This window comes from Paroedura picta, chromosome 7 (genome assembly GCF_049243985.1).
Source record: "Paroedura picta isolate Pp20150507F chromosome 7, Ppicta_v3.0, whole genome shotgun sequence".
NCBI lineage: Eukaryota > Metazoa > Chordata > Lepidosauria > Squamata > Gekkonidae > Paroedura > Paroedura picta.
Window position 1 is genome coordinate 28,245,214 of NC_135375.1, and position 26,525 is coordinate 28,271,738.

Consider the following 26,525-nt stretch of genomic DNA (forward strand, 5'->3'; position numbering starts at 1 on the left):
ATGTGCAAAATGTACCTGGGCAGCCTCCGAGTCCTGGCAACATATTCAGGCACCTCCACATGACGTCACCTACATCCAGAGGCTGCTCGGCAGCTGGCTCTCAATTTCACCAGTTTTAACTCGTGATGCAGGAAATCCAGGAAAGTGGATTTACCACCCTGAAACGCGTCAGCCACCCGGTGAGCAACGAGGGAAAAGAACGTATGGAGGGGAAAACATGCAATAGTCTCAGCAACTTTGTCCCACCCTCGCTCCCGCACTCTCTCCTCTATTTCCTGCCTGGCAAGGGAGGCAGATTCCCACCCCTGTGTCAGTTCAACCTCCATAAGGGTTTTTTTAAGTGTCTCCTTCCTGTCCTCCTCTAGATTGTCAGACCCCCATCCCTTCTGCTCCTCTCTCCCCCCCTCCCCCATTGGTCAGCCCACTTGCCGCTCAGCCATTACCCTTCCCCAATCGCCTAGGATTCCTGCTTTCCCTTCCTTCTCTGAGTGCTTCTTAAGTGGATGTGCCACCTTACCTGCCTCTGTACTGCCCAAGCTCCTGCCTCTACGCCTCCTGACCTCCTGCCTCCGCACCGCCTGACCCATTGCCATGCCACCCGAGATGCTGCCTTGGGTGACAGTGCAGCAACAGTGGGCTGAGCATCACAGAGGCAGCAGATTGGTTGGTGGGTTGGGTGGCGATGAGGCAGCAGATCAGGCAGTGTGGCAGCAGGTCAGGTGGCACAGAGGTAGCGGGTCAGGCAGCAGCTTGGGCAGCGTAGAGGCAGGTCAGGTGGCGTGGAGTTGACGGTTCAGGCGCCATGGCAGCACCGCCCCCGCTTAAGAAGCTTCCATTGATTGACAGGCCAAGGAGCGGTGAGTAAAAGAGCGTGTTGCTCTCTCGTCTGCTTTTTTTTGCCACTAGTGAGGCGGGGAAAAGGCGAGACGCAGAGGCAGGAGGACTTCAAATTGTGGAGGGGAGGAATGGCGCGATTTACTATTCTGCTGTTGTGGGTAGAGGACATCATGCAAAGTTACCCTCTGTGCAGAAAGCACGAGGCAATAAAACAATTGAGTTATTTTTGACTAGCTTCTCCCCCGAGCCTATGAATACTAAAAAGGCAATTGATACAGGAGACATAGTCTGGAAATCTGTCTGGAGTTTTCAGAAGCAATTCAGCTTTGTTGTATGAATCTGCCAGAAAAAATAGATGCCGGCTGTACACTTAACCTGGGATTAACTCCCGCAAACTTGCTGGAATTTGCTTCTGAATAAACATGCACAGCACTGGAATGCAAGGCTATCTAGTCCATGAACAAAGTCAACAGGATTCGCTGTTGGCAACGGAGGCTACAGCACTGAACTCCGTGCTGCTACCAGCAAAGAATTTTCACGAGCAAAGAGATGTATGCTGACCTGATCTGCACCCGCCACTTTCATGCCCTGAGAATTTCAGCAAGAGGTAAAAACTGAAGTGATCAGCATTTCCACTCTGTTTGCTTTAATGCCAGGAGCACTGTTCTGTACCTGGGTTGAAGGGGCACAGTTTGCTTCTGGTAAACAAACACAAAGTCAGTCAATATTTTACAGAGGGGGAAATGGGTTGTAAAAGATAGGTAAGACAATCCAACATAACTGGCTGGCAGGGGAGAAATGGCCATCCACCAGATTCGTTTGGAACGCTTTCGGTCTCCCTGCTATTTCTGCTGCTCTTTGCCTACTTCTAACCACTGGGGTCCCATTCGTCTGTTAATCTCACTTCTCTGCTCTTGCCACCCAGTCCTTAGCATTAGAAGCTCTACACTAGCCAGCTGAGTGTAATGGTTAAGAGCGATAGGTTTGATTCCCCGCTCCTCCACATGCAACCAGCTTGTGTGGCCTTGGGCTAGTCACAGTTCTGATAGAGCTGTTCCCACAGATTAGTTCTCTCAGAGCTCTTTCAGCCCCACCTACCTCACAAAGTGTCTCTTGTGGGGAGAGGAAGGCAATTTTAAGCTGCATTGATACTCCTTCAGGTAGAGCCAGTTTGATGTTGAGAGCCAGTTTGATGTAGTGCTCAGGAGTACGGGCTTCTAATCTGGCATGCTGGGTTCGATTCTGCACTTCCCCACATGCTAGGTGACCTTGGGCTCACCATAGCACTGATAAAGCTGTTCTGACCTAGCAGTAATATCAGGGCTCTCTCGGCCTCACCTACCTCACAGGGGGTCTGTTGTGGGGAGAGGAAAGGGAAGGCGACTGTAAGCCGCTTTGAGCCTCCTTCGGGTTGAGAAAAGCGGCATATAAGAGTCAACTCTTCTTCTAGTGAAAAGCAGGGTATAAAACCAACTCTTCTTGTTCAATGAGAGAATTATACTCATAGGGAACGAATTTTAGAATAATGGTGCAGCCTTGATAAAGCTACCTATGCTACCTATAGATTTATCTGGCTGCTTGACTCTTACAGGTTGAACATACTTCTTTATATGATGTGCACATTAAAACTGGGGGAAGGAGGGGCTGGACAGAGGAAAATTGTTTGCAGAGCAGACCATAGTAGCTGAGTGAGGACTAAGGTTGAAACTCCCAAGTGTTCTTGCTTAAATAAACTGTGAATTTAAACATTAAAAGGGTCTGAGCAGTTTCACACATTCCACATTGTGACAAATTCTCAAATGCGCCAGGACTGAAAACTAGCAGCGTCAAAAATAATGATCAACAAGAGCTAACAAAGACTCATACAAGAGTAGCATTCTTGTTCCTGAATATGCACAAGAATTGAGGGATTCATTCTCAGAACATAATAAACTCCAAACATTCCAAATGGGAAGTTTTCCAGTTAGAAATTGAGCAGCATCCGGTATAAACTGTTTTCAAGATGGTTCTTCATCACAATCTATTACTATATCTAGATTCTTGTGCATATTCAGGAACAGGAATGATATTCTTCTTTGAGTCTTTGCTAGTTCATGTTGATCATTACTTCTGACTCTGCTCTTTATCTTCTGGGATTGTATTAAATAGTCACATATCAACTTTTGCCTTTCACAGTTTATCATATTTTTTGCCCACACCATGTGTCCCTATCTATTTCAGGACTGAAAACCAAGTGTTTCTTATTATGTATTCCAATAAAAAGTAAAGGTATAGCTTTAGCTCTTTAGCGATCCAATCCTAAAGAGAGTTACACCATCCTTTGAAGTCAACAGAGTTAGAAGATGGTAACTCTGCTTAAGGCTATACTGCCAATCACCACAGAGAAATTTCGACACATTGTGATAGATATATTTCACAATATCTTCAAATGGCTGACTGAAATAGCCTGTATATAGGCAGAGCCTTCTTCATCGCCAATTCTACCCAAGAATACTTTTGCAAACAGCTGTGCTAGATTGATTTGTGAGGCACAGATGAGCCAGTCAGGGTAGGTGTGGACCTCTCCCAACTCCCAGTGAACTGGCAAAACGTGAACCATGATGCTTCTTTTTGGTGTAAAAAAATTGATCTATGGTCATTTTTCTCCATCCCTGCCAGCTGTAAACAACTACCATATATACTTGTGTATAAGCCGAGTTTTTCAGCACTCCTTTTCACATTTTTTTCCTTCTTCTCTTTCTAATAACTTCTTCCAAACTACTCTTTTGGTTTCTGAGGCTGGGGTGGGTTTTGGAGTTGCCTTGGGATTTACTGTTTCTTTCTCCTAGTGTTTCTTTCTTCTTTTATCTGAGGGGCAGCATTGTTAGCCTTCTCTTCTTGAGGTTGTGTTTCTTTTGAAAGTTGATTTTTACAGTTATTTCTTTCAGTGTTCAGTTTTACAGTTCTTTATTTCAGTGTTTTGTTCTGGGAGGGCACCGTAGTTGTAGTTAGGGTTGTCCATTCTCCCGGTTTGTTAGGTGTTGTAGTAGGTTGCCAAATTCAGGTACTGTTGTTCTGCTCTGGTTTACTGGCCCTCTTATCACTTACAGAGCTAGTTTACTGTTTTTCTTTGAAATAAATATTTAAAAACATCTAACCTACAGATGTCTCAATCAATGTAAATTTACTAGTAGCTGCTGCATTTCCCACCCTTGGCTTATATGCAAGTCAATAAGTTTGCCCAGATTTTATGGTCAAATTAGATGCCTCGGCTTATATGCGGGTCAGCTTATATGCAAGTATATACATTAAATACACTTCAACTGTTGGTACTCCACTGTGATTGGTTGCCTAATGACCTTTCAAATGCCAGGGATAATTTTGCAGTTAAAACATCTTAATTACAAACCATCATTAAGAAGTGAAGGATATACATTTCGGAACTCGATTCAAATATATGACATAATTTTAATACACAAAGGATTTACATTGAGCTTCTTTCAGTTAAATTCATTTTCTCTCCAGTCCAACACATTTATGTTTCAGTTTCTGTCTTTGTAATGGTTTTTGGTACCAGAGCAAACTTTCTGCAAATACAACACTGGACGAAATTTTCATTACAGAGGCCAACACTCCCAATTTATATTCGACATGAAGCGCACCCAGGCCTGGCTCTGTGACAAGTGACGCATGAGCCTTTCAAATGCTTTACTTTTTAGGCATACATTTCAGCGAATGGTACAGTCCTTAAAATGTGTGAATTGGTTTTAAATGGTTTTCCAGGAAGAGTATATAAAATGTAATGAACGCTGAGAAAAATCTTACAGTTCATAATATTCCTTCGGTGTTACATCCTCATTTCTGGGGATCACAAAGAAGACTTCGATGCTGCAGTTTTCTGAGTTAATGGCATACTAGAAACACACTAGAAACACCCACTAATGTTATGTCGCTCATTTAAAAATGAATGAGGGTCATGGTCTGAGAAATTCTCTGAAATTAGCTTACTAAATATAAACTATTGTATGAAAGGATAGTAAATACAACAAGAAGGGAAAGCATATTTGGCAAGGAATGTTTTAATGAGCTAGTTTAAATGTGAATAAACTTAAATGCTCAGTGCCTGACTCATTCAAGAAAAAACTTCTTAAAGAAGTTTTTAAAATGTCATGAGCACTTTAACATCCAGTCCCTGTTAACAGAGAGGAGATATGCACCCTGCTTCACCAGGAAAAGAAATTGATTACTGAAGCTCCAGCATGAGAAATAAAACAAAACAGCCATAGTATGTTTTTTTAAATTTAAATACTCATCTTTCCCAGTAATTAGACCATTAACACCTGCTGAGAATACTGCCCCTGTAAAGAGTTCATAACATTTTATTCTTTAAAGCCATGTGCCTAAATTTTACAGTGAAGTTTTCTTTGTTCACAGACGATGCTTGACTCCCTATAAAGCAGAGGTAGTCAACCTGTGGTCCTCCAGATGTTCATGGACTACAATCCCCATGAGCCCCTGCCAGCAAACGCTGGCAGGGGCTCATGGGAATTGTATTGCATGAACATCTGGAGGACTACAGGTTGACTACTCCTGCTATAAAGTATTCCGACACAAAGGTTTCAGTCTGCCTGATCCAATACATTAATTCGGAGGCCAGGATAACTTAATCCAAAGGAAATGTGTTGTTTCTAAATCTCATTATGTAGCTCTCTTTTCATGGCTATATTAAGATCTTTGAATACTAATATTAGTATTTAATATTGAATACTGAGTTCTTTGAATACTAATAGCCAGCTTGTTAGTGGTTAGGAGTGCAGACGTCTAATCTGGCATGCCGGGTTCGTTTCTGCACTCCCCCACATGCAGCCAGCTGGGTGACCTTGAGCTCGCCACAACACTGATAAAGCTGTTCTGACTGAGCAGTGATATCAGGGCTCCCTCAGCCTCACCCACCTCACAGGGTGTCTGTTGTGGGGAGAGGAAAGGAAAGACGACTGTAAGCCGCTTTGAGCCTCCTTTGGGTAGAGAAAAGCAGCATATAAGAACCAACTCTTCTTCTTCTAATGTGTTGGTGGTCCCTGGCCCTAAAGAAGTGCACCTGGCCTCAAATAGAACCAGGACCTTTTTGGCCCTGGCCCCAGTCTGGTGGAATATGCTGCCGGCAGAAGCTCAGCACCTGACAGAGCTACCAAAGTTCCACAGGGCCTACAAAATGACACTATTCCACCAGGTGTACAGTTGAGGCCCGAGGCAAGTAAATAAAATCAAGTGCCCCCCTCTTCCAGTTATTACCACAGATATCGGCTGGAGAGAAAGGAATAGAAAAAAAGGCCCAAGAATAAAAATGGAGCACTTAAGATATCATTCTATAGCTATTGTTTTTACTGTTTCAATCAGAATTTTGCATTACGACTGTTGAACACTGCCCTGAGCCTAATTGGAGAGGCCGGTCCATAAATCAAATAAATAATAAAATAATAATACAACTGTTTTTAAGATTCACAGTGCATCTTTACGAAAGCACATGACTATACTAGGGCTGTATGGGGCGAGGGATGGAAGCAGTGTAAGGTTATGATGGTTGTAACTGATGCCTGAATACAAAATTGAGGCCTGGATTATCCCTTATTCATCTCCAGTATGGTTTACAAGGCCATGTCAAAAACAAACAAACAAAAAACAACCCACAGTCAATACACAGTAGCTTGCTTCTGTGCTATGCTTCTCTCCTTACCAGAGGGGCACAATGACACCATCACGGACAAGGTCATCATGCGCTGTAGACACAGCACACCGTTTTAACTTTGGAGTCTGGCATTTGTTCGCAATGTACAGAATGCTCTACCAATCACGTCATGGCAGAGTATAAATAAATCCCTCCAGCAAGTAAATGAAACATTAATAGCCCCCCCAACCCCACACACTCCAATAGGTCCTAATTCCCCCCCCCCCCGAAAACAGCCTGGTCCAGCTTGCTGCAAACAAAATCAGAATAATCAGCAGAGCTATTCTGGCCTTGCACTAGCAACTCCCTGGTGACTGGGAAAGGAAGTTCTCCCTCCAGAGTGATGTCACCCAGTGATCCAGCAGTCGCTCTGTAGCAGGCAGACTGCAACAAAACCGATCGCTTGTTTAATAAGGAACAACAGACCCATCAGCACTGCTTTCCTCCTTCCAGCTTAAATGCCTTTAATCAGCTAATTGCATCTGTCTTCTAGCCAGCTAATGTCACCAAGTTAACCAGCATTAATTTGCTGCCGCATCTGGACAGTGCCCAGTTTTGCCCTTTGAGCTTTTAAATCCCCAGCATTCACTGTGATTTTTTTTTAAGCACATCAACACTGAAAATGTTATGGGAAGGGTGGAGGTGAGGCTGGGGGAAGAGGTGTGAGAGGAGGGAAGATGGAGAATGAGAGAAGGATCCCTTGTTGCTAGAGTGGAGGTGATGTGCTAACCCACTGGAAAAACTCACAACCAGAGGAATTACTACAGAATCTCACTCTCAAACTCTCTCCATCAGCCACGTGCTTGGATTCAGCATTGCTACAGAAATACACTCTTTCCACCTGAGCAGCAAACAGAGGACGATCTGTCCCCTTTCATCAAAGCAGCCCTCTGACTCTCCTCAATAACGGACCAGTTGACAATTTAGAGGCAATGCCCTGCCAGATCTTTCTCTTCCCCCACCCCGCTTTCTTCTTCCAGTCCAAAGCCCCTCTTAGTGTTCTTGCCAGCCCCAGAAGACTCGCTCCTCCTATGCAGCCACCCCGCCCCACACCCCCCTTCCATACGTGCCCTCCCGGCCTCCTCTCTCTGCCGCCTCCCCGCAAAAGCCACCCCCCCCCCACCACGTCCTGGCTCCACTCCAAAGGACCCTCCCCTCACCTGCGGGAGGGGAGAGGGTGGGATGAGGGGGGCTGAAATGACCCTCGGCGCCCCGCGCCCCTCCCTCGTACCGTCTGTAGCCTTGGAAGGACGAGGGCCAGGACATCCTGGATTTCTTCAAGCCGGGCCGGTGGCCGGTCTCCAGGGCGAAGGACGCGCGGTCCATGGCTCGGCAGTAGAGGTAGCGCTCGGTGTCCGAGTAGCCGCGGTACCTCACCCGGCCGCCGCCGCCGCCGCCGCCGCCGCCGCCGCCGCTGCCCCCGGCGCCGCGACCCCGGGCGGCGGGCGAGAGGGGAGGCGGGGGAGGCGGCGGCGGCTGGGGCGGCGGCGGCGGCGGGGGGCACTGGAGCGCCTGCGGCTGGTGCACGAGGAAGTGGTGCTGCTGGCGGAGCTGGTAGCGGCAGTGGTGCTCGTGGCGCCAGAGGTGCTTGGGCGCCGGGAGGCTCCCCGCGCTGCCCGCCGGGCCCTCGGCCACGCCGGCCACGCTCTCCTCCGCCTCCATGCCGCCCGAGCAGGGAGAGGGCGAGGGCGAGGGGGGCCGCGGGGCGAGCCGGGAGAAGCGGCGGCTCCTGCGCGCTCACCGCCCGGCCAGCCGCTGCCTTGCCTGCCCGCCCGCCCGCCGCGCTGAGGCGGCCCGAGGCGAGAGCGCCAGCGCGCTGCTGAAAAGTTGGACAGCTCCCTGGCGCCCGCGGCCAAGGCGCTCGCCGCTGCGAGGCGAGACGACGGGCCCGGCCGACCCCCTGCCCAGGCAGCCAAGGCGGCCGAGAGGAAGCAGCTGGCCAGGCAGGCAGGGAAGCCTCCGGCTGAGCAGCTCCCGCCACCTCAGAGCGCTTGGCCAGCAGCGCCTCGCGGCTCGCCTCTGCCGCCGCCTCCCCGCCACCGCCCGGCCACTGCTTCGCTGCCTCCGCTCGCCTTCCCGAGACTGGCGCGCGGCGGCTGGCTTGCCTGGGCTTTGAGGCACATCCTCCCTCCCCCCTCCTCCCTCCTCCCTCCCTCCCCCCCCCCTTGAAGGACCGACGGCGGGAAGCGGCCGCAGGTTGCAAAGTTGCACGAAGTAGACGGCGCTGCTGAAGTGAAGCGGGAGGCGGGAAGCAAAGCAGGGAACGAGCGAGCGGTTCCTCCTCTTCCAAGCCAAGCTGAAGAAAAAAAAGAGAAAAAAAAAACCAAATCCCCTGCACTGTTTTGCCTTCTGCCAGAGAAAGCGACGCTTGGACCATCCGGCGGGATTATAAAAGCGCTTCACTGTCGCTTCGAAACCTGCCCCACGATTATTATGGGCTTCTCTCTCTCTCTCTCTCTCCTTCCTGCCCCCCCCCCCCAGCAATCCTGTCTGTGAATCAACCTCGGGAGGGTTTAATTACAGCGATTCTGCTCCTGCTGCTGCAAAGCATGAAGGCTGGGGTGAGCCCCCCTCCCTCCCCTTATAAAGCACCACTTTCCCTGTTTGTGAATGCTGGAAGGAAATCGCTCCCAGCTGTTTTATAAATGGCTTCAGCATGGGGTGGGGGGGTGGACAACTGATTGTATTTTAAGCAGCAAAACGCCACTACCCTTCAATAAAACGAATTTACAAAGTTAATGAGAGTTGTCATTGAGGGAGGAGAAAAACTTGCTGTGTTTCAAGCAGGGGTGCAACCACAACCAAGGGGGGAGGGGGTATCACAATTTATGTCTGAGTCTATCCAGGACTATTATTTCTACCCGTCCTCGGAATCTTGCCTCTTCCCCACCTGAAACCTCAGTTGGCGCTCCTGCTTCCAGAACCAGAACAGAACAGAAGATTCACACAAGGGCCGCAAGCAGATGACTCAAGGCCAGGGGTAGTCAAACGGTGGCCCTCCAAATGTCTATGGACTACAATTCCCATGAGCCCCTGCCAGCATGAGCTCATGGGGATTGTAGTCCATGGACATCTGGAGGGCTACAGTTTGACTATCCCTGCTCAAGGCAAAAAGAAGTGGGAGGAGGGGTTTGTGATGGGATGCCATGCTTCAGGATTTTCCTGCAATGCCGAATGAGCATGGAAGTTGGTTTCAGGACCCAGATCATTACAGCAGGGATCTCTGTGGCCATCAGAAGCTACAATCCTCAACACCCGGCAGCTGGGTTTTCATCCATGCTAGATCACACTGACCACTGTGGAAGACATGGTCCAGGCCAGGGGTAGCAAACGGTGGCAGGGGCTCGTGGGAATTGTAGTCCACGGTCATCTAGAGGGCCACCATTTGACTACCCCTGGTCCAGGCCCTCAGCTAGGACAGAACTGAATCAGTCTTCAGTGCTGCTTCCGGCTGAGCAGGGAGGGAAAGGGAGGATGTGAATTTTCCCTGCATGGAAAAGTTACCATTGCTTCAGCTGAACTATTAGAATTCAGAGTTAAGTTTGGGATTCCAGTCCATGATAACTCCTCTTGATGAATGAAGAGCCAAGCCTGGATTCCACAACCAGTTTTGTAAAATGAATTTTCATTCAAAATTGGGGGAGGGGGCGGGAATATCATCACCCTAGAGGTGGAGATTTGGGTTTGAAATCCTAACAAGAGCATAGACTCCTTTTGGGGTAAGGTTCTCACTGCCGCATGATCTGGAAGGGGGAACCCTAGAAGACCTCCTGTGTTACTCAGGGGGTTATATTTAGGATTAAGGCCATACGTCTTTTGTAAATCACTCAGCACAGAAGATATGCATTATAAATAATAGATAATTCATAAATGCTGCAAACAGGAAATGGACTCAGTAATTTAATCGTGGAGATTAATGCCTACTATCCCATAGGTCAAAGGAGCTCATGTTATAATGGCTTCAAACTGTTCAAAGCTAAATGAGCCATTTAAGTAATTCCAAAGACCTCTGCAAACTCTTGAGAGAGACTTCTGTCTTCCTTCCCCTTCCTGGAACAACAAAGCCTTTCCCCCAAATTGCGTTTGAGACTTCCCCTGCAAGTGTGGGGGAGAGATTTACTGCTGGCAGAGGATCCAAAGCCCTGCTGGAAAAATAGCACTACTCATACTGATCTCTGGGTTGTTGCCTTTGGCGAAGGGTGTACATTAACATGGAGACTGTTCCCAGACCACCCATCTTACACAGGGCTGGGGGGACAAAACAGGAAGAACAGAGTAGTGCTGCCCTCTCCCTCTGACCAGTACAACTATTATAACAGAAGATTTCCTAGACAACCTGATTTTTAAAAGACAGCAAAATAAGAGCGGTACTACTGTGACATCAGTAGTCACAGAACCATAGGGTCGGAAGGGACCTTCAGGGTCATCTAGTCCAACCCCCCGCACAATGTAGGAAATTCACAATGACATCTATTCCAGTACCTTATTTTGCATAATAACCATGCACCTTTCACGGAGGGCCAACGAACATGGTACAAAGGGCAAGGAGATGGCTCCTAGTACTATGTTTGAGAGGTGTCCTGCCTCTATATGTAGAAGTCTCTTTTACTTACCATGCCTGATGGGCCTCTCTTCCATGCATCTGTCTACTCCACCCGCAAAGCCATGAATATTTAAAAGATATCTACTGGACTTTTAAAATCCCATTAAACGTATTATCGACAGACCTCCACTATACCAAATGGTTTGGTTGTTAGAGCTCAGTGGCTGTTTTCCCGTGGGATCCTGCTCCCCCAAAACGGCTTGTCCCATTCTTGTGAGGCCATGGCAGGATGGGGACACAGGAAACTGGCAGCTGTATTGCTCTCTGTAATACAGGAGCTGGCCCTACTGCTCGGTTTCTTCTCTGACGTCCACTGAATATTCATAGACAACTTCAAGGCATGCTAGCTTTGACTCTGTGGAACATAACCATTCAGATTTCAAGCCACATCTGACCTGCAGCAGCAACAATTGATAATGGAAAATGAATTCAGTAGACAATTGCTACATAAATCATCTGAAAACATGAATTAGTAAATAGAGTAAAGTAGAGGCTTTAAATCACTTGAAGGCTGACTGAAAATAAAAGATGCAGAGGCACACAGAAACCGCATATCAAAGCAAGAGAAAACAGTCTTGTTGACGTTCACTAATACTGCAAAATACATTTAAGTGCAAAAAAACAAACAAAAAAAGGATTCCATCCTGCAAAGTCTGGATCGTTCCACGCGTTCCCTTTCCTTCCTTCCCCCCATCATCTGCTGATGGAAAATCTTGTAAAAAGAGGAGCCATGGCATGGGGAGGATGGCTAAATTGGGAAACTGGGATTGGAATTGCGACCGCTGCCGCTAATATGATGTAAGATAGATGATGTAAATTGAGGATTTTATGGGGGGTTACTGTGTTTTAATTGTTTTATGTTGTAAACCGCCGTGAGACCAAAGTGGCGAATGGCAGTCTAAAAATTCTATTCTATTCTATTCTATTCTATTCTATTCTATTCTATTCTATTCTATTCTATTCTATTCTATTCTATTCTATTCTATTCCATTCCATTCCATTCCATTCCATTCCATTCCATTCCATTCCATTCCATTCCATTCCATTCCATTCCATTCCATTCCATTCTAAAATGGGATAGGGAGTGAACTCACCCGCTTGCATCTTTCATAAACAGAAAGCCTATTGGATCAAACCAAGCATCCTTTTAAATTTCAAATATTAGACCAGGGGGTCCCTCAATCTGTTTCAGCCTGCAAATGTACAGAAGCTCTGTTTAACACAGAGTTTAAAAATATTCTCTTGAACACAGAGAGCGGAGAGAGAGAGAGAGAGAGAGAGAGAGAGAGAGAGAGAGAGAGAGAGAGAGAGAGAGAGAGAGAAGGGACTGGCAATATCTCTCTCCGTTTTGCAGGCATCTAATACACTTACACAAAAGGAAAGGGTGGGGGGCTAATTCTCCCATCTATTCCTTTTAAATGAGCCCAGCCACTTTTAACCCACACTATTACTTATAGCAATGACGGTGCTGAAGAGCTAGGTGAAAGCTCCTTGAACATGCATACGGCAAGAGATTCTGGCCCCATTTCAATAGGAGCATAAATGATTTTTGAAAAGTAGACGAAATCTGACATAGTGATATACTTCCATGAATTATAAAAATGCATTAAAACTTGGAAGATCTGTTGACTTTGTCTTGTGTTCCAGTTGGGTGCATTAAGAATTTCAGTTGTGCAGCCCAATCAAATTTAGTCAGAATCAAGTCCCACAGTGTTTTTAGAACAGCACTTTCCATAAAGCCATTGTCAGCAATACAGCATCAATATCAAAAACTTTGAAGACCTCACCTGGCCCCACCTGTTTTCTAAAAACACTTAGCAAGCACCAGGAAAGATGCTAGTGGCTACTGTGGCACCCATGGACACCACATTTGGGATCTCCAGATCGGATTAACTACAATTTGTCCATTTCAACGTTTTCTGTATCCCATCCCAGTAGTAAATACTTTCACACTGAACAATGTTTGGGCATTTATAAATCATTCACAGAACAATTCTACCCACATGTATTTGAAAGGAAGGGTCATTCTAGACATAATGGCTGGTGATTTTTTCCCCCTCCTAATGGAAAAAAGCCAGAGATGCTGTGATTTTCAGAAAGGGGCAAGGGATATTTGAACTTATCTTGCTTGCAATGCCCTTTTTATACTAAATCAAACACCTCGTTTGATTGCCTCAATGATTTGCTAGAAAACAGCATTTTGAGGAGCTGGACATATGTGCAGTGGTGGTTGTCAGCCCCACACAGACAGCCATTGCTGAGATGCATTAGCATCCCCTGTTGACTTCCTTGGATTACAGGATCATCCTGAGCAGGCCTGTGCGCCATTAAAAATCAGCTACTCTAGAGTGTGTGTGCTGCATTTTGAACCTGTATGGTTAGAGGCATTCATCGGTTGATTGTGTTTATCAAGTATGCTCAGAGCAGACTGGACTGAACGACAGCTTCCAGATGGCAGTGCAGTCCAAGGAATACCGATGAACATGAATACATTCAGCTCTTGGAGTAATGCGGGGAGAAAAATGGGAAAAATAGACCACTACAGACAAGCTATGAAGATTATCCCTCCTCTATACCAGGAGGATTGAGCCAAGCCAAGAAAATGAGGGTTTTTCTAAAACGGGCATCCTTTCCACGCTGGGTGTGTTGGGGGAATGAGGGGAAGAAAGGGACAGCCACACCCATATATTATTGGTCCAGATCAGCCAAGCCAAATGGGCAAGAGAGATAAGCCATGCAGCTTCCTGTCCCAGTGGGATTTTCAATTCATTTTCAAATATTTGGACAAAATGGACACCTTTTCAATTGTGTGCAGCCCTGTGTACTTTGTTTTGCAACAGAGAAATGACTATTCCTGTTTAAAAAGCACATATAAACAGGGTCTTTAATGGCAAATAATATTTGTGTATTTACTTTGCTGGTGCAGGGTAATATAGATTACATCAAAAGTAAGGACTCTGACATGTACATTTTGGCAAAACATGGCCACAGGTTTAATAAACATGAGCGTGGCGTCACATGGGGAGAAAAACTGTCTACCTGCAGACCACAACTGCACAAGCAAAATTGAATAGCAGGCTAAGCTCAAAGAGCTACACAAAGCCTGTCATCCCATGGGAGGTGGCAAATTAAGGAGCCCGATGGGCAACCCCCAGTTTGGTGTAGTGGTTAGGAGAGCCAGTTTGGTGTAGTGGTTAGGAGGGTGGACTTCTAATCTGGCATGCCGAGTTTGATTCCCCGCTCCCCCACATGCAACCAGTTGGGTGACCTTGGGCTCACCACAGCACTGATAAAGCTGTTCTGGCCTAGCAGTGATATCAGGGCTGGAAGCCGCTTTGAGACTCCCTCTGGTAGCGAAAAGTGACATATGAGAACCACCTCTTCTTCTTCTTCTATTGGGGCTCCCTCGCCACCCGGAAATGTCAGCCGCCCCACAGCCCTCTCTCTGCTTGGTGAAGTGCTTTCCAATTTGATTTTGCTCCATTTGATTTTACTCAAACATGGTCAATCAAGACAATCAAATTTATTGCATAAAGCTAAAGGCCATTGCAAATATACAAGCAAGTAATCAATCATTTCAACAACTAAAAGTTTACATTATATACAATATAAAATCACTATTATTATCCGTTACAAAGAATTTCGCCAAATCAATTAAAATCAAGTCTTGCAAATCTATTCCTAATTTTCATTGCAGCTAAGGCAAATAAAGCTACACTATGAGTTATGCGAGAGTCCAAATCTGTCAGTAGCAAGCATAATAGGCTCTGTATACCTTTTAAACTTAACAAAAAGCTTCCCCAGAAATTTGAATCTTGGCTCTGAATAAAGGGGGCAGTGGAGTACATAATGAATTATGTCTTCTACGGCTGGTTCTCCACAAATGCAGGTCCTTGTTTCAAATGGTACCTCTGCATATCTACCTTCTAAGTAGACTGTTGGCATAGTCTGAAAACGTACATTTTCTAAATAAGAAACTGGCCTAGGTAAATACCTGATTGGCCAACATGTAACAAGAGGCTCCTGAGGTCATGGATTGTAACAACAGTGGTGAAATATATATGAGGAGGCAGCATTGTGCTTTGGAGAGGGCCTGGAGGCACATGAGTAAGGTATGCTTCTTTCAAAAATTGTTGGTCCTTACACATCAGATTGCCCAAGGACATGTTTGCTGTGTAAATCAGTTACAGCTTTTAATCATCCTATCTACTTGGAAGGATACAGGCAAATTTCCAGTCCTGATGGAGTCTGGCTGTACTCTAAAATTGCTCAGATTCTTTAGTTTTACCAATAAGAGCCCAACTGAGAATGTCCAACTTCAAGCAGTCAATCACAACAATGTGTTAGACAAAACTTAATGGAATCAACTTGAACTATTTTTAAAACTCTCTACGGAAACTAGCGGGAGAGGAAAGAAATACATGAAGTGTTAAAATAGACTCAAGCCATTTAGTCCCACTAACACCTTGTAATATTATTTTCACACTCTTTTGTTAGAAAGAGGCTGCAATCCTAAATAGAAAAATTTAGACAGAACAACGTTGCAATCCTAAATAGAGTTGCATCCTTTTTAGAGCCATTTAGAAGGGTGTAATTGTACTTAGGGGTGTAGTGCAATTCTGCCAGGAAGCAAATCAATTAATTTTAACACATTCTATTCTTTCCCAGGAGCTGTATTAAGACCATAAAATTATCACATTAATATCTGCATCATTATTGCATATTTTAACCAAAATGTTTCTTCCAGCTATTTCCAGCCAGAGAATGCCTATATTGAAACTCACAGGATCCCTTCCAGATGAGGGATTTTCTAACCTGATCTAGAGGTATTAAAGGGTATAAGGTAGCAGGGATTTTGTTAATGACAAATGACAAAATAAGCTATGGGAAAAGGACAGGAAAATAATGCAGCGGACATCTGCTAGTTGACATCTCTTGAGCCTTCCGATATTCTACACAGCTTATGATCCACTAAACTGAACACAGCCAAAGCCAGGTATGCCTTGAGAAGCTTTGTATTTTGGGAGCCAAGAAGAAGAGGAGGAGGAACTGGGTTTGATACCTGGCTTTTCATTAACAGAAGGCATCTCAAAACAGCTTGCAATCAATTGCCCCCTTCCTCTCCCCACAACAAACACCCTGTGAGGTAGGTGGGGCTGAGAGAGCTCTGACAGAACTGTCTTGTGAGAACAGAACTATCAGGACCGTGACAAGCTGAAGGTCACGCAGCTGGCTGCATGTGGAGGAGTGAGGAATCAAACCCAGCTTGCCAGATTAGAAGCCGCTGCTCTTAACCACTACAACAAGCTGGCTCTATACCAAGTTTGGCCGTCACTCTGTGCAACTGCAGTACACAGAGAAATAGACAGCATATGCTTAATAACAGGTGAGCACAAAAGAACTTCTGTGATGCACATGGGGTAGGAACAAAAATAAACTATAGTAAAATAAAAAATGGGAACTTGCAATGGAGGCTTTATAAGTCTAATGCTGATGTGTATCTCAGACTTGGGGAGGGGACATGGCTTATCTGCTTTGCATAACAAAAGACACTGTGTCCAATCCCAGCATCTCCAGTGAAAAGGATGTGGGAGGGGGTTGAAAGCTGTTTGCTTGAGTTGCTGCCTGTCAAAGAAGCTGAGACTGGCCTTCATAACGTCGCTAAACAGAAAGCAGCTTCACATACAATATCAGTAATATGTTCTGAACATAAATTGTGCATCTCATTTATTCTCTGAACTACTAGCATGAAGCAAATATGAAGGTATAACAGCTGTAAATTGGCATACAAAACCATAGATAAATTCTATATAGGCTGTGAAGTGCTTCACAAGAATGAAAGGTGGAGGGGCAACATGTGTTTGTGTACGCAAAAAGAAGGTCAAATAGCTGTGAAAGCTAAAACAACAACAGTACCACTAGATGTTTCAGAAAACACACAGGAGATTTGCTTTCCCCCAAATGTTTCCAAACGTCACACTGTCTTAAGGGTCACAAAAATAGCTGAGGGGAAGGGGTGTCTAAGTTTCCTTGATGAATAATTAGAGTCCCAGATGGCTGTCCTTCTTAATTGTAGTCAGGATGTAAAACTGACTTGGACTAATTTACACTTTCAAAGCTGTCTTTGCGAGGCAACAGACCAAAAATCATGAAAGCTGAGATCCTGTTGACATTTCTAAAATTAGCAAAGCTGTCCTGCCCCCTCCCCCTGCCATCTACACACTGTGTTTGCTTTAAGGGAAAACGGAATCCTGTATATGGGAATAGCCCCATTTTGCTCGGAGGAGTTATTATGCTATGGTTCCCACTTCTGTATTTTGCCAAGTTCTTGCAGCATCAGATTTCCTTGGGGCGGCCCTTGGGACAAATCATGGATGCTGAATAAAGAAGGCACATCTGTTCAGTTCCGAACTGGTTTTAATTGTATATGAAACTAGGTTTTCCAGAGTTCTGAGTTATAGTTCTTCCATTATCAGTTCCCTGTCCATTATAATCAGAAGCCCAATTATTATCATGAGTTTTCAAATTCTGCTCAAACACTATTAAGCTGGAGCATTTAGAACAGCAACCCATGACTGTGTGTAGACTCTACTACATTAAATGGGATTACTTTATAACAACAGTGATTAGCATGACTTCTTATGGGCTACCTGACACACATCGTATGTTCTCCCAATGTCTAGTTTCAGATTAAAAAGCAGGAAAATAGGATGGGTGGGTAGGACAAATGAGACTACGGTCTTGGTACTGGGGGAAAAGGGCATTAATCCCTATGCTATTTCACTGTTAGAAATCACATTCCCACCAAAGATGTGATCACCATGGCCAAGAGCAGATTGAGGATGAGAGAAAGATTTCTGGCACCACATTCCCAATCCTTGTCTCTCCCCAGCCCTGGTTTAAGGATTCATGGGGCTCACAGCAAGACAGCCAGTTTAAGGATTCATGGGTCCTTTGGAGAGCACAACTGGTGCCCCTACTTTGCTGTCTGCAAGTCTCATAAGTATGAAGACCCCATGATAATCACAGTGTGAAGACTCCCTACCTCTACAGTACTGTGGGGCTCCTGGAATGACAAGGTCCACTGCACATGCTATTTGTGCTACTAGGTCTAGGGTAAACCACCACCACTGTCTCTCCCCTCCCTTTAGTGTTTCGTGTTTTTAAAAAGGCAAGATATCTAATTATGGATCTCAAGCATAATATGGACCTTAAATCCAAGTACTTCAGTTTGCATAGTTTCCCACCTTTACTTTGAGCTTAGAGGGGTGTGGTTTTGTGGGATATGGAGAGTCTAGAAAATCTAGAAAAGAGATATTCAAACGGTGTCATACAAACAGATTTTCCTATGAAGGATATTGTAACATTGACAATATACTCTTAGTAGATGCATGTGTGGGTTTATCCACACCAAATAGGCTGCTGTAATGTTAGTACACGTGGAGATCTCTTTTTGCTAATAATCCAACCCCCTGCACTATGCAGGACACTCACAACCCTATCACTCATCCACTGTAACCAATAGTATATACACTTATTGGTAATTGAAAGGGCAGTGATTTGAACTGTCTTGAGGCGCCTTAAGAACACAGCATCAGACTCTGACATCAACGAAAGCCTGCTTTTCCATTTCTGCAATGCATGTGCCCCCACCCCTCTACTCAGCCAAAAGTTTTAGACAATCCTAAATGCATTTGCTCTGGATTTGAAATGGAGACCTCATAATTACTGCTCCTAACAGAATGCCTGTGCTAATGCCTTACACATTTACTCAAAATACTCATTAAAACTTATTACAGTATTATCCACTAATGGTCTAATGCTGTTCCTAGACAATCCTGCCACTTCCTTGTATATGCCATGGTATTCTGCAATGTTTGCATGGGCCTTCAAATATCTTCCTGGAAAGGCTCTTTAAAAGACTCAGGTTTGAAAAGCAATTTGCAGATCAAAACATACCGTGATTAAAGACAATAAAAAGAATCTTAATGTATTTGCCATTCCGCCATTCTACACAATGGAAGCCTAATCAAGGCCTCTCCCCAATAGCCCTTCACATCAGTGAAATGGCTGCCTTAATTTTTTTTTTTCCTCCAGCACAGACATCATCAAGGCTTCAATTGATCAGCTGTCCACTTACTGCATTCGGGTGCAGATGGTAACAAGCAGCTTGGCAAAGCAGCGGAATCAAAATCTTTGGGGAGTGCAAAGAAAATGGAACTCTGGCTCGTTAAACAAGCGTAAGCCTTGCGATTGACCACAGGAAGCCATCGGGTCGGCCACCCATATATGACATACAACTCCAGTAGTCTTCTTAGGGTAAGAAGCAGGTAAAGATGGCAAGTCTGCTAATGAACTACAGATGGGCTGCATAGTGATTCTAATATGTACATCTTGCCAAACAGCCAAAAGACTGCTCATGTGGCAGCGACTGATGCCTTGCTGCAAGCCAGCAAAGGAATGAAATGGCAAGTCACATTTCAATTATATCTTTATCCTACCCTTCCCCCACCCCAAGGAACTCTTGGCAACATGAATGTTTCTATTCCGAGTTGGCCTAAAGAACAAGGAACAAGAACAAGGCCTAAGAGGTGAGATAACTGGGGCACTCCAATTTATAGTTTTTACTAGATTTTAAGCCTGTTGCATCTGTAAATACAGGCGCTAGCATCCCCTTTCCTCCCTCTCCCCTGTCAGCCCTCCATCCAGTATTCCTCCCTGCCCTGAAAAGGCCTGCTGGAGCTTATCCAACCCTCAGTGGACCTTTTTGGGGCAGGGAACTCCCTCCCCTCCCAGCCAGTCCGACCAACCTGCTCTCCCAGCGGCAGTCAGGGGCAGTGATTGTTCCTGGCTGCCCCTTGCCCGGTTCGTTGGGCAACGGGCCAGCCTCTGTTTCCGGTCCACAGGCCAATCAGAGGCCAGACCGCCTCTGCCCAGGAGGCCGCTGCTCAAATATTAAGAGCAGCTAAATGTTAAAGATGGGTTTTACTGTTCACTGTTTTTAGCATCCAGGCTTTGGATTTAGCACATGCAGCCACTCCACTGGTCTTGGGGCATTTGCCAGGATACTTTCTCAAGTATCAACTTCATCTGAGCCTGAAAAATTTGATGATTGCTCCTTTTGTTGAAAAGGGTTAGAATCATGGAATCATAGAGTTGGAAGGTCCTGGTTCATCTAATCCAACCCCCTGCACTGTGCAGGACACTCACAACCCTATCGCTCACCCTGCCACCCCCTTGAACCTTCACAGAATCAGCCTCTCCATCAAATGGCTATCCAGCCTCTGTTTAATAATCTCCAAAGATGGAGAACCCACCACCTCCTGAGGAAGCCTCTTCCACTGAGAAACAGCTCTGTCAGGAACTTCTTCCGGATGCTTAGACGGAATTTCTTTTGAATTAATTTCATCCCACTGGTTCTCGTCCATCCCTCCATGTTTAAAACTTATTTTACAGTTGTTTCCTAGAAAATGTAGTCTTGTTGAACATGTATTATGACTACACGTGCATACCCAGTTTCATGTAAAAATGAGCCCTATATCCTGTTTGACAGCAATGTCACCAGCATTTGGGGCTCAGGCGCAGAGATGTGTAGGTTTATTCCTGCTATCTTCCTTGCTGCCATCTTTATCTGTCATAATACTGCGGAGAAATAAGAATAATGAGATTTGTGGAAGAGGGAGGAAGAAAGAGAAAAGAGGTAAAACTAGAAAGTGGAAAAGGCAAGTAGATTTCCCTGTGTGCATGACTGTGCACATATGACTTCAAGGGGAGTCCAAAAATACTTAAAGAATTTTTAAAAACCCAATAAAATATAGAGGTTACTAGGAGATTTATTTATTTATCATATGGCATGTGTAGTGTAGCCAAGAGACCTCAGGATTGTCTGGTAGCTGGGCAAGGGATGTTGGGAGGTGGTTTGTCATTTCCTGCCTCTGCATCATGAGAGTGTTACCACCTAAATCCTTGGAGGTCTCCCATCCAAATACTAGCCAGGGTAAGCTCTGCTTAGCTAGATCTGTTGGGATTGGGCTTGCCTGGGTTACCCAGGTCAGGATTTATTAGGGGATGCTGGGAGGGGGGGGGGAGAGATGCTGAAAAGACAGGACCATGGTTGAAGAAAAACAATGGAATTCTGCTTAAAGCCATCTGGGAATCCTGACAACCCCTCTCTCTGCTGCAACTCTAGGGGGCTTTTTGCACACCTTCAAAATCGCACAATGGTTGCTAATTGAAAACGCTATTGATTTGTCATAACGCACGACATCGTCGACAATCTGCCACACACCTGAAACCAATCTGCAAAAAGCGCTTCCTTGTAGCGCTTTCAGGGAAATCCCCAAAAGTGGATTCACCCTCCGGAAAGCGATACACTCCTGCAACCAATCTGCAACACTAGCGAAAAAGACCTGTGCGTTAACATTGTTGCGGTTTCTACAAAGTCCCTCCCCCTGGCTTTCTTCTCTGATCTTCCGGCGAAGCGATCGCCATTTTTTTTTCTCCGAGCGAGCGGGGATAAACGCACCAGCGAGCCTCTTTCTGTTTAGAGGCTTCCCTGGCTTCAGTCCTTCCCCTTTAGTCACTAAGCACAAACCACAGAAAAGCCCGTTTGCTGATGTATTTTCCCATTAATTTTTACACATTCATTCAGCCGAAAATCGGGCCCGTGAGAGGGGGGGGGGATTTTTTTTTTCACTCGGAGGCAGCGTGGCAACGATCAAACGATCAAACGACAGCTCAAACACACCAGGCAGCTGGATGGGTCTCTCCGTTGCAACGAATCTACCCAGATTCGTTGCTATGGGTCTGTTTTTTTTTTAAAAAACCTTTCTTAAAGGGAAAGGGGCTGTTTGGGAGCATGCTAACGGCTGCCCATTGGCTGCTTGACGGCCAGGGGCAGGACAGCTCGGCAATAGCGCTTCCTTTCTAGCGATTTCTGCCGAGACCGGAAGCCTGTGGGAAACGCTACAAAACGCAACTGGATTCCACTACAAAGGCAGGTATGCATAACGAAGAATTCCACTACTTTAAATGGCGATTTTTCATTCAGTGACCAATTTGCAACAAAGATCCCGGTGCGTAAAGCCCCTAGGGAAAGGCAAAGAAAGCAAGAGGATCATCTACAGACCACAGAACATTTATTGTGCTTAAACTCCAACTAATCCCATGTAACATATGCACACATTTAAGCCCACGGTTCTCTTATCTGTTCCGCATAATATATTTCTGGTTACGCCTTGAACAAAGAGTGTGTCTCATGGCTTATGTGCCACTCAACACCCACTCAGGGCAACTGTCCCACCCCTGAGTGCCTCCTCCTCTAACCGGCTTGCCTGTCTATCCAGTGGCGAGCCAATCACCTTCCATCCCCCACCACTGACCACCCTTCCTCCTTCCACTTCCCTCTGAGGCTGCAGACCCCTGACCCTGAGCTGCCCCTGCTGGTGAGTTCCCTGACCCAAGGCCTACAGCCTGCAGCCTTTCCAGGTCCTGGGGGAGGGGGGAGGCCATCCGCAGAGTTCTTCTATTCCCCCTCAACCTAGAGCCTCTTGGATTCCTGAATACAACATGCTTTGTCCCTAGCCATTCAAAATATGAATGCATGTAAAATATTTTACTAAACACTAAGTCATTTGTCAAGTTTCAGTTTTTCTGCTGGTTTCCAAGCAGCTCCAGTCCTTGATTCATTTCACACCCAAAAAACCCAGTCAGCCTGTCCTGAAAGGGGCTGTACTCGCCCTGCAGTATCAGGGTCACAGTTTGGAAGTGTTACTGGACCCTGGCCTATGGCTGAAGGCTCAGGACTCTTCCATGCCACTCAGCATAACTTATTAGCTTCGGGTGATAACATCACCCATGGCTGTTCCATGAAAAACAAGATCTGGCCATAGTGACCTATGCCCTGATCATATACAGGTTACAGTGTTGTAATGTGCTTTGAAAACAGCTTGGAAATGTCAATCGGTCCAAAATGAAGCAGCCATGTTATGGTCAGGAGCTGGATACAGGGATCATATTGCCTCTGTACTGAAAAATCTGCAGTGACTGCCTGTTGGTTCTTACCTTTAAATCCTAAATGGCCAGGGCAGCTGAAGGACCACCTTCTCCCATATGACTTTGCCCTTCTCTGTACCTGAAGAAATGAACTGAGTGGCATCCCAAGACATGACTTTTTCCACAGTGGCACCTAGTCTTGTATTTGTCTTGTATTTTGAATGCTGCCACTGACTTTCCTGTGCTTTCCATATCATGCTAGAACATTTCTCTTTACCCAGGATTTTAATTGAAGCATTCCGTGTTACCACTTGTTATGGTGGACAACTAACCTGAGATCATTTTTAAAATAATTCTGATACCATTTCAGGCTGCTTAATGTTGCTTTTATGGCTTGCTTACATATTGGTTGTTTTCACGCTGGTAGCTGTTAAATTTTGTTTTATTTTGACTTTCTGTGTTCCCCCCAAGCAGGTCTCTGGAGAGGTGGTGTGCATGTTTTCCGAACAAATAAAGAAAATAACCCTCCTAGACTTCACTCTTAGAAGTGATATCAATACTTTGGTAATGGCAAAACTCACCATGTTGGAAAGTTAGCCAAGGGATAGCAGTGACCTCTGTTCTAGGACAAGATTCTATTCTCATCCCCCCCACCTTTTTCCTACTGTTAAAATATTTCCTACAGTGGCACATTGCATGTCTGCCACAATTAAAACCAGGCAGAAATGGACAGAATGACGCAATGGTTCACTCCTGCTGAAAAACTCAAGAATCTTGCTGTTTTCCTCCACACCCCACGAAGGAACGGAACAAAGGCACTGCTAAGCCATCTGTAGGCGCCTTCCTTAAACAGAATGATTAGCCTTATTAAGTCAGTCAGTGCCCTTAAGCGCTGCACCATCACTGTTCTTTAACATACTCAAGCGAAGCACAGCCAAATTAATTTAATATATCTGTAACAACGGCTTACAATCAGGCAGAGTTTGTCATAAACTGCAATGCGTTCTTGATATTTCTTATCTCTCCAATTTTGCATCCCTCCAAGTGCTTATCTACCATTTTCGATTGTCATGCTTCGCTAGTTGGGTTTTTTTTCCTCCCCCTCACACAACAATCCCATGGCATTTGCTTCTGGGAAGGTCAGGATCTGCTGGTAGGCTGTGACAACTCACCTATTTGCAATCATCTCTGCCCCTCTAGAAGGATGGTTTGGAACAACAGGTGGACTTCTCAGCATCCAATTTGAAATCAATCAGCTAAAAAAGGATTAATTAAGAGGACATCCACTATATAGCCATGCTTTTTAATAGATCAATTCTGAATCACTGAGGTTTCCTGGTCCTGGCAGGCTTCCATGAATGCCACTAGGAAAACAAGGGTAAGGGAAGGGAGGGAGGGAGGCTTTTGGCATTGGGAACCTCTGCAGAGTTTGGACAGACAAGCTTACATATTGCATTTTATTTTTCTCAAGGCTGTGAAGCCTTAAACAGGAGCTCCTTGGGGGATGTCTATTTACTTCCCATGAAGCTATGCTTTGTAAGTCCAATTTGGGGATTGAACAAGAGTAAGATTTATACCCTGCTCCTTCTCTCTGTATGTCCCTCCTGGCCAGAACTGGAACATTGTCCCCAAATGAGAGGAATGTCCAGGGGAAAACTACAAAGCATGCACTTCTTCAAGTTCCATTGTTGAGAGGGGTCAGCACTACAGATACTGGAGACTGGAGATCAGGAATTGACAGTAGGCATGTGAAGGCCTGGGGGGGGGGGGAGAATGGGAATCTCCACCTTTTTAAAAGGCCTTTTCTTCCCAACATTTCACTGCTGGAAAAATTAGAAATTCTGCGGAATACTAAGGAAAAAAAACTTCTATGAAATAATTTTTGAATGAGTAAGTTTTTTTCAACACAAGATGGGCATGCAGCAGACATATAAAGTTCTTAAATTGAAGATGCATTTATGCATCTAGAGCAGTGGCTCTCAACCTGGGGGTCAGGACCCTGTTGGGGGTCGAACGACCCTTTCACAGGGGTCACAGCAGGGTGAGCAGCTTGGCGGGGGAGGGGGGACGCCACTGTTGCCGCTTGTCCTAACCCTACCTGCCAATTTATATATAATTTATATGCAATCATGAACAATGGATCTTCTAGCCATTGGTTAGTTTCTGTTTAATTTCTGTGAGAGAACCCTTGCATAATTTTATGGTTGGGGGTTACCACAACATGAGGAACTGTATTAAAGGGCCGCGGCATTAGGAAGGTTAAGAACCACTGTTGTCCTTTTGACTGTTCCCTTGTGGTTGACCATTTCATCCCTCTCTACAACCACTGTGACACATATTGCTACAAAAGGGGTAGCAAGTAGCTTATTGCCCTCCCTTGCTGGAGGTATGTGGGGGGGGGGGAAGGTCAGAAGGAAGTGGGGAAGTGCACCAAAGTATCAGAGGAAAACTCTGAATGTTTAACTGAGAACTAAGCTCTCTTAGTTGCCACAGAAAGAAGAAATCAGCATCTAGCCAGAACTAAGGTACATGTGCTAAAGTTGCAGAGGGTACATTAGCGTGCAAGTTTCTCTCAAGTACAAGGCATATATGCAATTTTGCTTGAAGAAAACTAGGGTCCTTATCACTTTTAAACACTACAAATTAATCAAATATTATAATTTTATAAATAATATAAATAATACATTTTATGTTAAAGTGGTAAAAATGGTTTAGGTTCAATAGGATAGTAAATTTTGCAGGTATTTCTATTTTTCCCCAAATTTCCAGGGGGGTGGGAGGAGGACCCTTGGGGGGAAAACTTCAAAACTTTTGGAATATCTCAAAATATATCTGTTATTATATCAGGGCCTGGTGTTCTTGCTGCATCCGAACCATGGTGATCCCTGACACCAGATCTGTAGAGATTAGGGAGGCTCATAACAGATTTAAGGAGGTGGTGAGCTCCCCCTCACTGGCAGTCTTCAAGCAAAGGTTGGATACACACTTTTCTTGGATGCTTTAGGATGCTTTGGGCTGATCCTGCGTTGAGCAGGGGGTTGGACTAGATGGCCTGTATGGCCCCTTCCAACTCTATGATTCTGTGATTCTGTGATTTCTTCTAGGGCCTATTCCGCACACATAGGGTAATGCACTTTCAATGTGCTTTGGCAGCTGGATTTCCCTGTGTAGAACAGGATAATCTACTTCTAAATTGCATTGAAAGTGCATTATCTATTGTGTGCAGAATAGGCCTAGGACTCTTGTCCACACTTCCCTTTACCTCCATCAATCCTGCTTTCCTTGGAATCCCATCCCTTATAAAGCTTCACTTCCCCACTTCTTACTATTAATTCATGTATTAATTCATGTATTAATTCATGTATTATTAATGTATTTAAATATTTA

The 26,525-nt window shown here is 45.2% G+C and overlaps 1 protein-coding gene and 1 long non-coding RNA gene across 12 annotated transcripts in view; one reads left to right on the forward strand and one right to left on the reverse strand.

Moving 5' to 3' along the window:
- PDE4D (phosphodiesterase 4D) overlaps positions 1-26,525 on the reverse strand; it is a 709,981-nt gene that overhangs the window by 465,604 nt on the left and 217,852 nt on the right. Inside the window, exon 1 of one of the 11 annotated variants that reach the window (XM_077347173.1) lies at positions 7,773-8,218. The exons of the other annotated variants lie outside the window; for them this stretch is intronic. Within the exon in view, the coding sequence (XP_077203288.1) occupies positions 7,773-8,203 (431 nt within the window). The 5' untranslated portion in view covers positions 8,204-8,218. Of the gene's footprint in view, positions 1-7,772; positions 8,219-26,525 lie in introns of those variants that run through there. 11 annotated transcript variants of the gene reach the window in all.
- Positions 684-19,735, forward strand: LOC143842269 (uncharacterized). Its single transcript, XR_013233049.1, has 3 exons — positions 684-857; positions 19,242-19,474; positions 19,663-19,735. It is a non-coding gene; the product is annotated as an uncharacterized LOC143842269 (long non-coding RNA).